The sequence below is a fragment of the Entelurus aequoreus genome, linkage group LG18 (assembly GCF_033978785.1).
Source record: "Entelurus aequoreus isolate RoL-2023_Sb linkage group LG18, RoL_Eaeq_v1.1, whole genome shotgun sequence".
Lineage (NCBI taxonomy): Eukaryota > Metazoa > Chordata > Actinopteri > Syngnathiformes > Syngnathidae > Entelurus > Entelurus aequoreus.
The window spans coordinates 9,012,023-9,028,281 of NC_084748.1; the positions used below are offsets into that span (position 1 = coordinate 9,012,023).

The 16,259-nt window shown below is 25.4% G+C and overlaps 1 protein-coding gene across 1 annotated transcript in view; it reads left to right on the plus strand.

Annotated features, from left to right (window-relative positions):
- Nucleotides 1–16,259, plus strand: part of LOC133634268 (uncharacterized) — a 148,565-nt gene that overhangs the window by 83,914 nt on the left and 48,392 nt on the right. Inside the window, exons 5-6 of the mRNA XM_062027395.1 lie at nucleotides 22–184; nucleotides 1,419–1,545. Coding sequence (XP_061883379.1) covers nucleotides 22–111 — 90 coding nt within the window. The 3' untranslated portion in view covers nucleotides 112–184; nucleotides 1,419–1,545. The remainder of the gene's footprint in view (nucleotides 1–21; nucleotides 185–1,418; nucleotides 1,546–16,259) is intronic.

A 16,259-nucleotide genomic window follows, 5' to 3' on the forward strand; every position in this document is an offset into this window, starting at 1 on the left:
ATTCTTTTTGTATTGTTTTAGTTTCACAGATTCCTCAGTAAATTCACCAAAACGTCACCGTGGAGTTATCGAGTCTGTTTAGCTGATTGGAGAGCTAGCTTCCGCAGCTAGTGGGTCCATGCCGACGACTTCTGTTTTGTTGGATCAGCCGTTTTACTGCCGACACCGTTTGACAACAATTAAGGTATGTCAATAAACATAAATGATAAATAACTCATTTCACAACGTATACAGTATATCTGCGGCTAAAATATGAAAAAAAAATGTTTTCCTAAAATTTAGTGGGTGTGGCTTATTGTCTCTATAGTCTGTTAAATGTCTGTTTGGGCATCCCTGGTCTATACAGTACTGCCATCTAATGTGATAATAAAACGAGATATAACAACTGGACAGCACAGTTATCATGACCAGCTCATTTAAAAATATATATATATATATTTTATTATTAAACAATTAACATTCAGTAACGCACACAAAAGTACGGAAAATTGGCACAAACTTTGAGTCGCGGCATCGATTCCCAGATACCGGAAATTGGTACTGTATCGGTCCCAATGAGAACATGATCTTTGCACACGTACATAAACGTAAACGGTCGTAGAAATGATCCGGATCAGCCTCAAAATGCACTTGAAGGAAGGAAGGTTGATAAAAGTACGAGTGTCTGTGTCAGTATTATTAACTTTCAAATGCATTGTTTTTGTATTGTTTTAGTTTCACAGATTCCTCAGTAAATTCACCAAAACATCACCGTGAAGTTATTAAGTCTGTTTAGCTGATTGGAGAGCTAGCTTCCGCAGCTAGTGGCCCCATGCCGACGACTTCTGTTTTGTTTGATCAGCCGTTTTACTGCCGACACCGTTTGACAACAGTTAAGGTATATAAATAACCATAAATGATAAATAACAAGTTTCACAACGTATACAGTATATCTGCGGCTTATAGTCCGGTGCGGCTAATATATGGATTTTTAAAAACATTTTTTTAATTTAGTGGGTGTGGCTTATCGTCTCTATAGTCTGTTAAATGTCTGTTTGGGCATCCCTGGTCTATACAGTACTGCCATCTAATGTGATAATAAAACGAGATATAACAACTGGACAGCACAGTTATCATGACCAGCTCATTTAAAAAAAATATTATTTTATCATCAAACAACTAGCATTTAATAGCGCACACTAAAGTACGGAAAAGTGGTACAAAGTTTGAGTCGCGGCATCGATTCCAAGATACCGGGAATTGGTACTGTATCGGTCCCAATGTGAACACTCTTGTCCGTGTTCATGATCTTTGCACACGTACATAAACGTAAACAGTTGTAGAAATGATCCGGATCAGCCTAAAAAAACCTCATAAAAGTACGAGTGTCTGTGTTAGTATTATTAACTTACAATGGCATTCTTTTTGTTTTGTTTCAGTTTCACAAATTCCTCAGTAAATTCACCAAAACGTCACCGCAGTTAGTGGGTCCACGCCGATGACTTATGTTTTGTTTGATCAGCCGTTTTACTGCCTTGTTACAGACACAGTTTGACAACAATTAAGGTATGTAAATAAACATTTATAAAATATTTCTGTGTAACTAACTCATTTCACAACGTATACAGTACATCTGCGGCTTATAGTCCGGTGCGGCTAATATATGGGGGAAAAAATCTACAATTTAGTGGGTGTGGCTTATCGTCTCTATAGTCTGTTAAATATCTGTTTGGGCATCCCTGGTCTATACAGTACTGCCATCTTATGTCTTGCAAATGTGATAATAAAACAAGATATAACAACTGGACAGCACAGTTATCATGACCAGCTCATTTAAAAAATTAAAAAATAAAAATTATTAACGCCCACAAAAGTACGGAAAATTGGTGCAAACTTTGAATCGCAGCATTGCTTTCCAGATACCGGGAATTGGTACTGTATCAGTCCCAATGTGAACACTTGTCTGTGTTCATGATCTTTGCACACGTACGTAAACAGTCGTAGAAATGATCCGGATCAGCCTAAAAAAACCTCATAAAAGTACGAGTGTCTGTGTTAGTATTATTAACTTACAATGGCATTCTTTTTGTTTTGTTTCAATTTCACAAATTTCTCAGTAAATTCACCAAAACGTCACCGTGAAGTTATTAAGTCTGTTCAGCTGATTGGAGAGCTAGCTTCCGCAGCTAGTGGGTCCATGCCGACGACTTCTGTTTTGTTTGATCAGCCGTTTTACTGCCGTGTTACAGACACCGTTTGACAGCAATATTAACCTCTTAAGGCCCAAGCTGTTTGTTTACATGCTTTTTTTTATTTCTCTTTGCTATTTGGGCTTATTGGACCTTAATTAGAATAACAACTAAGAAACATCTTTTGATATGATGTACTTAGTCCATAACTACACAAACGTGTACTTCATGTTTAGTGACTTGCTAATTCTTATTTTTACACTTTTTTTTTTCCAAATTCCATTGAATGTTATACTCTTCTGACACCACCAGATGGCAGTATAAATGTCCACATAAGTGGCCATAAGACCCCAATTCAGTAGTGTACACAATTTTTGTAAATAAGAGCTAATAGGTGCTGTCCACGCATGTGGCCACTAAGCCTTTATTAATTAAGGTATGTAAATAAACATTTATAAAATATTTCACAACGTATACAGTATATTTGCGGCTAATATATGGAAACTTTTTTTTTTTTTTTAATTTAGTGGTTGTGGCTTATCGTCTCTATAGTCTGTTAAATGTCTGTTTGGGCAACCCTGATGTGATAATAAACGACATATACAAACTGGACAGCACAGTTATCATGACCAGCTCATTAAAAAAAAATATATATATTTTATTACTAAACAACTAACATTTAGTAACACACACTAAAGTACGGAAAATTGAAATCAATTCCCAGATACCGGGAATTGGTACTGTATCGGTCCCAATGAGAACATGATCTTTGCACACGTACATAAACGGTCGTAGAAATGATCCGGATCAGCCTCGAAATGCACTTGAAGGAAGGAATGTTGATGAAAGAAATATGGCTTTTGAGAGAAGTGTTGTTGGGAGGAACATGTCTTCACTTTTATACGTGCTTGAGGATGACAGTTATTACTTGTCGTGAGGTCGTCAAACCAACGCACCTGCTTGAGGGAATCGTGGGGGGCGGAGTCTGGGCTAGCGTTGCGTTAGAGGAATTAATGTCTATCTCTAGTGCGCCGCGACAGACGATGGAAAGTTACGCTTTCCCGCCGCCGCCTGGCAAATCAGCCGTGTTAACGATCCAACAGCGACTCGTGCTCTCGTCAAATAGTCGGCCCTGATGAAAAAACGAAGAGCGGAAGGATTCATCACCCACTCTGGCGCACTTGTAATAGTTTACCACCGATCTATATCACACACACACACACACAATGTATAGTTAGACTTACATGGTAGAGAGACATGGCCGCCACTTAATGCTCCCTCCAGGCTGGAAAATAATCCAGCCAATGTTGGAGAACCTTCTATGTCAAGTCCTTCCACAAGTAGGTGGAAACAATTACCACTAAGTCCCAAAGTTACACGTGTTTTCATAGTCCATGTCAGCATCCCCACAATACATGTAACTCCTACAGTGCCAAAAGGACAACTACCAAACAAAATCAAGTATTTACAAAATGCAGGAATGAAAACAACACGTCTGCAGTTTAGAACTCCCCAATCCCTTCTATGGATGTTTACAAGCTACCTGCTCACAGGCTCCTCCCCCCACTGATCAGTTGACCTTAAATAGGCCACGCCCTCACACATCCCACCCACAGTGAATAATCGTTCCAGCCAATCTTGTACCATCTTTATTAACTCACTGTAAACATCATGTAATATACGTAGATGCACACATAACATTCTGTCTTACACACATGTATTCATACAGACATACATTTATTCATACATATATACATGTATTTATTCATACATACATTCAGTCATTTAAACATGTATCCATACATACATACATGTATTTAGTCATTCAATCAAACATTCAGTCATGCATACATTTATTCATACATGCATTCATTAATACATACATTTATTCATACATACATATATTTATTCATACATACATACATTTATTCCTACATACATTTATTCATACATACATATATTTATTCATACATGCATACATACATGTATTCATACATGCATTCATTAATACATACATTTATTCATACATACATATATTTATTCATACATACATACATTTATTCCTACATACATTTATTCATACATACATATATTTATTCATACATACATACATACATTTATTCATACATACATTCCTACATACATTTATTCATACATACATACATTCATTCATTCATTCAAAAATACATTTATTCATACATACATACATTTATTCATTCATACTTACATAAATGTATTCATTCATACATACAATTATTCATACATACAGAAATACATACATTTATTCATACATACATACATTTATTCATCCATCCATACATAAATGTATTCATTGATACATACATTTATTCATACATACATACATTTATTCATTCATACTTACATAAATGTATTCGTTCATACATACAATTATTCATACGTACAGAAATACATACATTTATTCATACATACATACATTTATTCATCCATACATACATAAATGTATTCATTGATACATACATTTATTCATACATACATACATTTATTCATACATACATATATTTATTCATACATGCATACATACATTTATTCATACATGCATTCGTTAATACATAGATTTATTCATACATACATATATTTATTCATACATACATACATTTATTCCTACATACATTCCTACATACATTTATTCATACATACATATATTTATTCATACATACATACATACATTTATTCATACATACATTCCTACATACATTTATTCATACATACATACATTCATTCATTCATTCATTCAAAAATACATTTATTCATACATACATACATACATTTATTCATTCATACTTACATAAATGTATTCATTCATGCATACAATTATTCATACATACAGAAATACATACATTTATTCATACATACATACATTTATTCATCCATACATACATAAATGTATTCATTGATACATACATTTATTCATACATACATACATTTATTCATTCATACTTACATAAATGTATTCATTCATACATACAATTATTCATACATACAGAAATACATACATTTATTCATACATACATACATTTATTCATCCATACATACATAAATGTATTCATTGATACATACATTTATTCATACATACATACATTTATTCATACATACATATATTTATTCATACATGCATACATACATTTATTCATACATGCATTCATTAATACATACATTTATTCATACATACATATATTTATTCATACATACATACATACATTGATTCATACATACATACATTCATTCATTCATTCAAAAATACATTTATTCATACATACATACATTTATTCATTCATACTTACATAAAAGTATTCATTCATACATACAATTATTCATACATACAGAAATACATACATTTATTCATACATACATACATACATTTATTCATTCATACATACATAAATGTATTCATTGATACATACATTTATTCATACATACATACATTTATTCATTCATACATACATAAATGTATTCATTCATACATACATTTATTCATACATACAGAAATACATACATTTATTCATACATACATACATTTATTCATTCATACATACATAAATGTATTCATTGATACATACATTTATTCATACATACATACATTTATTCATTCATACATACATAAATGTATTCATTCATACATACATTTATTCATACATACATACATACATACATTTATTCATACATACATTCCTACATACATTTATTCATACATACATACATTCATTCATTCATTCAAAAATACATTTATTCATACATACATACATTTATTCATTCATACTTACATAAATGTATTCATTCATACATACAATTATTCATACATACAGAAATACAAACATTTATTCATACATACATACATTTATTCATTCATATATACATAAATGTATTCATTGATACATACATTTATTCATACATACATACATTTATTCATTCATACATACATAAATGTATTCATTCATACATACATTTATTCATACATACAGAAATACATACATTTATTCATAAATATATACATGTATATATTCATACATGCATTCAGTCATTTAAACATGTATCCATACATACATACATGTATTTAGTCATTCAATCAAACATTCAGTCACACATACATACATTTATTCATACATGCATTATTAATACATACATTTATTCATACATACATATATTTATTCATACATACATACATTTATTCATACATACATACATTTATTCATCCATACATACATTTATTCATACATACATACATTTATTCATTCATACATACATAAATGTATTCATTGATACATACATTTATTCATTCATACATACATAAATGTATTCATTCATACATACATTTATTCATACATACATACATTTATTCATTCTTACAGAAATACATACATTTATTCATAAATATATACATGTATTTATTCATACATACATTCAGTCATTTAATCAAACATTCAGTCATACATACATACATTTATTCATACATGCATTCATTAATACATACATTTATTCATACATACATATATTTATTCATACATACATACATTTATTCATAAATACATTCCTACATACATTTATTCATACATACATACATTCATTCATTCATTCATTCAAAAATACATTTATTCATACATACATACATTTATTCATTCATACTTACATAAATGTATTCATTCATACATACAATTATTCATACATACATACATTTATTCATTCATACATACATAAATGTATTCATTCATACATTGATTTATTCATACATATATACATTTATTCATTCATACACACATAAATGTATTCATTCTTACATACATTTATTCATACATACAGAAACACATACATTTATTCATAAATATATACATGTATTTATTCATACATACATTCAGTCATTTAAACATGTATTCATACATACATACATGTATTTAGTCATTCAATCAAACATTCAGTCATACATACATACATTTATTCATACATGCATTCATTAATACATACATTTATTCATATATACATACATTTATTCATTCATACATACATAAATGTATTCATTGATACATACATTTATTCATTCATACATACATAAATGTATTCATTGATACATACATTTATTCATACATACATACATTTATTCATTCATACATACATAAATGTATTCATTGATACATACATTTATTCATTCATACATACATAAATGTATTCATTGATACATACATTTATTCATACATACATACATTTATTCATTCATACATACATAAATGTATTCATTGATACATACATTTATTCATACATACATACATTTATTCATACATACATACATAAATGTATTCATTGATACATACATTTATTCATACATATATACATTTATTCATTCATACATACATAAATGTATTCATTCATACATACATTTATTCATACATACAGAAATATTTATTTATTCATAAATATATACATGTATTTATTCATACATACATTCAGTCATTTAAACATGTATTCATACATACATACATGTATTTAGTCATTCAATCAAACATTTAGTCATACATACATACATACATTTATTCATACATGCATTCATTAATACATACATTTATTCATATATACATACATTTATTCATACATGCATACATTTATTCATTCATACATACATAAATGTATTCATTGATACATACATTTATTCATATATACATACATTTATTCATTCATACATACATAAATGTATTCATTGATACATACATTTATTCATTCATACATACATAAATGTATTCATTGATACATACATGTATTCATATATACATACATGTATTCATATATACATACATTATTCATACATACATACATTTATTCATTCATACATACATAAATGTATTCATTGATACATACATTTATTCATTTATACATACATAAATGTATTCATTGATACATACATTTATTCATACATACATACATTTATTCATTCATACATACATAAATGTATTCATTGATACATACATTTATTCATATATACATACAATTATTCATTCATACATACATAAATGTATTCATTGATACATACATTTATTCATTCATACATACATAAATGTATTCATTGATACATACATGTATTCATATATACATACATTTATTCATACATACATACATTTATTCATTCATACATACATTTATTCATTCATACATACATAAATGTATTCAGTGATACATACATTTATTCATACATACATACATTTATTCATTCATACATACATAAATGTATTCATTGATACATACATTTATTCATATATACATACATTTATTCATACATACATACATTTATTCATTCATACATACATAAATGTATTCATTGATACATACATTTATTCATTCATACATACATAAATGTATTCATTGATACATATATTTATTCATAAATATATACATTTATTCATTCATACATACATAAATGTATTCATTCATACATACATTTATTCATACATACAGAAATACATACATTTATTCATAAATATATACATGTATTTATTCATACATACATTCAGTCATTTAAACATGTATTCATACGTACATGTATTTAGTCATTCAATCAAACATTCAGTCATACATACATACATTTATTCATACATGCATTCATTAATACATACATATATTTATTCATACATACATACATTTATTCATACATACATTCCTACATACATGTATACATACATACATACATTCATTCATACAAAAATACATTTATTCATACATACATACATTTATTCATTCATACTTACATAAATGTATTCATTCATACATACAATTTTTCATACATACAGAAATACATACATTTATTCATACATACATAAATTTATTCATTCATACATACATAAATGTATTCATTCATACATACATTAATTCATACATACATACATTTATTCATTCATACACACATAAATGTATTCATTCTTACATACATTTATTCATACATACATTTATTCATACATACAGAAATACATACATTTATTCATACATACATACATGTATTTATTCATACATACATTCAGTCATTTAAACATGTATCCATACATGCATACATGTATTTAGTCATTTAATCAAACATTCAGTCATACATACATACATACATTTATTCATACATGCATTCATTAATACATACATTTATTCATACATACATACATTTATTCCTACATACATTCCTACATACATTTATTCATACATACATATATTTATTCATACATACATACATATATTTATTCATACATACATACATACATTTATTCATACATGCATTCATTAATACATACATTTATTCATACATACATATATTTATTCATACATACATACATTTATTCCTACATACATTCCTACATACATTTATTCATACATACATACATTCATTCATTCATTCAAAAATACATTTATTCATACATACATACATTTATTCATTCATACTTACATAAATGTATTCATTCATACATACAATTATTCATACATACAGAAATACATACATTTACTCATACATACATACATTTATTCATTCATACATACATAAATGTATTCATTGATACATACATTTATTCATACATACATACATGTATTCATTCATACTTACATAAATGTATGCATTCATACATACAATTATTCATACATACAGAAATACATACATTTATTCATACATACATACATTTATTCATTCATACATACATAAATGTATTCATTGATACATACATTTATTCATACATACATACATGTATTCATTCATACATACATAAATGTATTCATTCATACATGCATTTATTCATACATACAGAAATACATACATTTATTCATAAATATATACATGTATATATTCATACATACATTCAGTCATTTAAACATGTATTCATACATACATACATGTATTTAGTCATTCAATCAAACATTCAGTCATACATACATACATTTATTCATACATGCATTATTAATACATACATTTATTCATACATAGATATATTTATTCATACATACATACATTTATTCATACATACATACATTTATTCATTCATACATACATAAATGTATTCATTCATACATACATTTATTCATACATACATACATTTATTCATTCATACATACATAAATGTATTCATTGATACATACATTTATTCATACATATATACATTTATTCATTCATACATACATAAATGTATTCATTCATACATACAATTATTCATACATACAGAAATACATACATTTATTCATACATACATACATGTATTCATTCATACATACATAAATGTATTCATTGATACATACATTTATTCATACATACATACATTTATTCATTCATACATACATAAATGTATTCATTCATACATACATTTATTCATACTTACAGAAATACATACATTTATTCATAAATATATACATGTATTTATTCATACATATATTCAGTCATTTAAACATGTATCCATACATACATACACGTATTTAGTCATTTAATCAAACATTCAGTCATACATACATACATTTATTCATACATGCATATATTTATTCATACATACATACATTTATTCATACATACATTCCTACATACATTTATTCATACATACATACATTCATTCATTCATTCAAAAATACATTTATTCATACATACATACATTTATTCATTCATACATACAATTATTCATACATACAGAAATACATACATTTATTCATACATACATACATTTATTCATTCATACATACATAAATATATTCATTGATACATACATTTATTCATACATACATACATACATTTATTCATTCATACATACATAAATGTATTCATTCATACATACATTTATTCATACATACAGTAATACATACATTTATTCATAAATATATACATGTATTTATTCATACATACATTCAGTCATTTAAACATGTATTCATACATACATACATGTATTTAGTCATTCAATCAAACATTCTGTCATACATACATACATTTATTCATACATGCATTCATTAATACATACATTTATTCATACATACATATATTTATTCATACATACATACATTTATTCATTTATACATACATAAATGTATTCATTGATACATACATTTATTCATACATATATACATTTATTCATTCATACATACATAAATGTATTCATTGATACATACATTTATTCATACATACAGAAATACATACATTCATTCATAAATATATACATGTATTTATTCATACATACATTCAGTCATTTAAACATGTATTCATACATACATGCATGTATTTAGTCATTCAATCAAACATTCAGTCATACATACATACATTTATTCATACATGCATTCATTAATACATACATTTATTCATACATACATATATTTATTCATACATACATACATTTATTCATACATACATACATTTATTCATTCATACATACATAAATGTATTCATTGATACATACATTTATTCATAAATACATACATGTATTCATTCATACATACATAAATGTATTCATTCATACATACATTTATTCATACATACAGAAATACATACATTTATTCATAAATATATACATGTATTTATTCATACATACATTCAGTCATTTAAACATGTATTCATACATACATACATGTATTTAGTCATTCAATCAAACATTCAGTCATACATACATACATTTATTCATACTTTCATTCATTAATACATACATTTATTCATACATACATATATTTATTCATACATACATACATTTATTCATACATACATTCCTACATACATTTATTCATACATACATACATACATTCATTCATTCATTCATTCAAAAATACATTTATTCATACATACATACATTTATTCATTCATACATACATAAATGTATTCATTCATACATAGATTTATTCATACATATATACATTTATTCATTCATACACACATAAATGTATTCATTCTTACATACATTTATTCATACATACAGAAATACATACATTTATTCATAAATATATGCATGTATTTATTCATACATACATTCAGTCATTTAAACATGTATTCATACATACATACATGTATTTAGTCATTCAATCAAACATTCAGTCATACATACATACATACATACATTTATTCATACATGCATTCATTAATACATACATTTATTCATACATACATACATTTATTCAAACATACATTCATTCATTCATACATACATACATTCCCACATACATACATGTATTCATACATATGTACATTTATTCATTCATACATTTATTGATATATACATTTATTCATTCATACATACATAAATATATTCATTCATACATACATACATACATTCATACATACATTTATTCATTCATACATACATACATAAATATATTCATTCATACATTCATTCATACATACATACATTCATACATACATGTATTCATTCATACATACATACATAAATATATTCATTCATACATTTATTCATACACACATTTATTCATACATATATACATGTATTTATTCATACATACATTCAGTCATTTAAACATGTATACATACATACATACATGTATTTAGTCATTCAATCAAACATTCAGTCATACACACATACATACATACATTTATTCATACATGCATTCATTCATACATACATTTATTCATACATACCGAAATACATACATTTATTCATACATATATACATGTATTTATTCATACATACATTCAGTCATTCAAACATGTATTCATACATACATACATGTATTTAGTCATTCAATCAAACATTCAGTCATACATACATACATTTATTCATACATGCATTCATTAATACATAAATGTATTCATTAATACATACATTTATTCATACATACATACATTTATCAATCAATCAATCAATGTTTATTTATATAGCCCTAAATCACAAGTGTCTCATACATACATTCCTTCAAAAATGTATTCATACATACATACATTTATTCAAACATGCATTCATTCATTCATACATACATACATTCACACATACATTCACACATACATACATGTATTCATACATTCATATATATGTACATTTATTCATTCATACATTTATTGATACATACATTTATTCATTCATACATACATAAATATATTCATTCATACATACATTTATTCATTCATACATACATAAATATATTCATTCATACATACATTTATTCATACATACATTTATTCATACATACAGAAATACATACATTTATTCAGACATATATACATGTATTTATTCATACATATATGCATGTATTTATTCATATATACATTCAGTCATTTAAACATGTATCCATACATACATACATGTATTTAGTCATTCAATCAAACATTCAGTCATACATACATACATACATACATTTATTCATACATGCATTCATTCATACATACATTTATTCATACATACAGAAATACATACATTTATTCATAAATATATACATGTATTTATTCATACATACATTCAGTCATTTAAACATGTATTCATACATACATACATGTATTTAGTCATTCAATCAAACATTCAGTCATACATACATACATTTATTCATACATGCATTCATTAATACATACATTTATTCATATATACATACATTTATTCATACATACATACATTTATTCCTACATACATTCCTACATACATTTATTCATTCATACATAAATGTATTCATTGATACATACATTTATTCATATATACATACATTTATTCATACATACATACATTTATTCATTCATGCATACATAAATGTATTCATTGATACATACATTTATTCATTCATACATACATAAATGTATTCATTGATACATACATTTATTCATACATACATACATTTATTCATTCATACATACATAAATGTATTCATTGATACATACATGTATTCATACATATATACATTTATTCATTCATACATACATAAATGTATTCATTCATACATACATTTATTCATACATACATTTATTCATAAATATATACATGTATTTATTTATACATACATTCAGTCATTTAAACATGTATTCATACATACATGCATGTATTTAGTCATTCAATCAAACATTCAGTCATACATACATACATTTATTCATACATGCATTCATTAATACATACATATATTTATTCATACATACATTCCTACATACATTTATTTATACATACATTCAAAAATAAATGTATTCATACATACATACATTTATTCATTCATACTTACATAAAATTATTCATTCATACATACAATTATTCATACATACAGAAATACATACATTTATTCATACATACAGAAATGTATTCATTCATACATACATAAATGTATTCATTCATACATACATTTATTCATACATACATACATTTATTCATTCATACACACATAAATGTATTCATTCTTACATACATTTATTCATACATACAAAAATACATACATTTATTCATAAATATATACATGTATTTATTAATACATACATTCAGTCATTTAAACATGTATTCATACATACATACATGTATTTAGTCATTCAATCAAACATTCTGTCATACATACATACATTTATTCATACATGCATTCATTAATACATACATTTATTCATACATACATATATTTATTCATACATACATACATTTATTCATTTATACATACATAAATGTATTCATTGATACATACATTTATTCATACATATATACATTTATTCATTCATACATACATAAATGTATTCATTCATACATACATTTATTCATACGTACAGAAATACATACATTTATTCATAAATATATACATGTATTTATTCATACATACATTCAGTCATTTAAACATGTATTCATACATACATGCATGTATTTAGTCATTCAATCAAACATTCAGTCATGCATACATACATTTATTCATACATGCATTCATTAATACATACATTTATTCATACATACATATATTTTTTCATACATACATACATTTATTCATACATACATACATTTATTCATTCATACATACATAAATGTATTCATTGATACATACATTTATTCATAAATACATACATTTATTCATTCATACATACATAAATGTATTCATTCATACATACATTTATTCATACATACAGAAATACATACATTTATTCATAAATATATACATGTATTTATTCATACATACATTCAGTCATTTAAACATGTATTCATACATACATACATGTATTTAGTCATTCAATCAAACATTCAGTCATACATACATACATTTATTCATACATGCATTCATTAATACATACATTTATTCATACATACATATATTTATTCATACATACATACATTTATTCATACATACATTCCTACATACATTTATTCATACATACATACATTCATTCATTCATTAAAAAATACATTTATTCATACATACATACATTTATTCATTCATACATACATAAATGTATTCATTCATACATAGATTTATTCATACATATATACATTTATTCATTCATACACACATACATGTATTCATTCTTACATACATTTATTCATACATACAGAAATACATACATTTATTCATAAATATATGCATGTATTTATTCATACATACATTCAGTCATTTAAACATGTATTCATACATACATACATGTATTTAGTAATTCAATCAAACATTCAGTCATACATACATACATACATACATACATACATTTATTCATACATGCATTCATTAATACATACATTTATTCATACATACATACATTTATTCAAACATACATTCATTCATTCATACATACATACATTCACACATACATACATGTATTCATACATATGTACATTTATTCATTCATACATTTATTGATATATACATTTATTCATTCATACATACATAAATATATTCATTCATACATACATACATACATTCATACATACATTTATTCATTCATACATACATACATGAATATATTCATTCATACATTCATTCATACATACATACATTCATACATACATTTATTCATTCATACATACATACATAAATATATTCATTCATACATTTATTCATACACACATTTATTCATACATATATACATGTATTTATTCATATATACATTCAGTCATTTAAACATGTATCCATACATACATACATATATTTAGTCATTCAATCAAACATTCAGTCATACACACATACATACATACA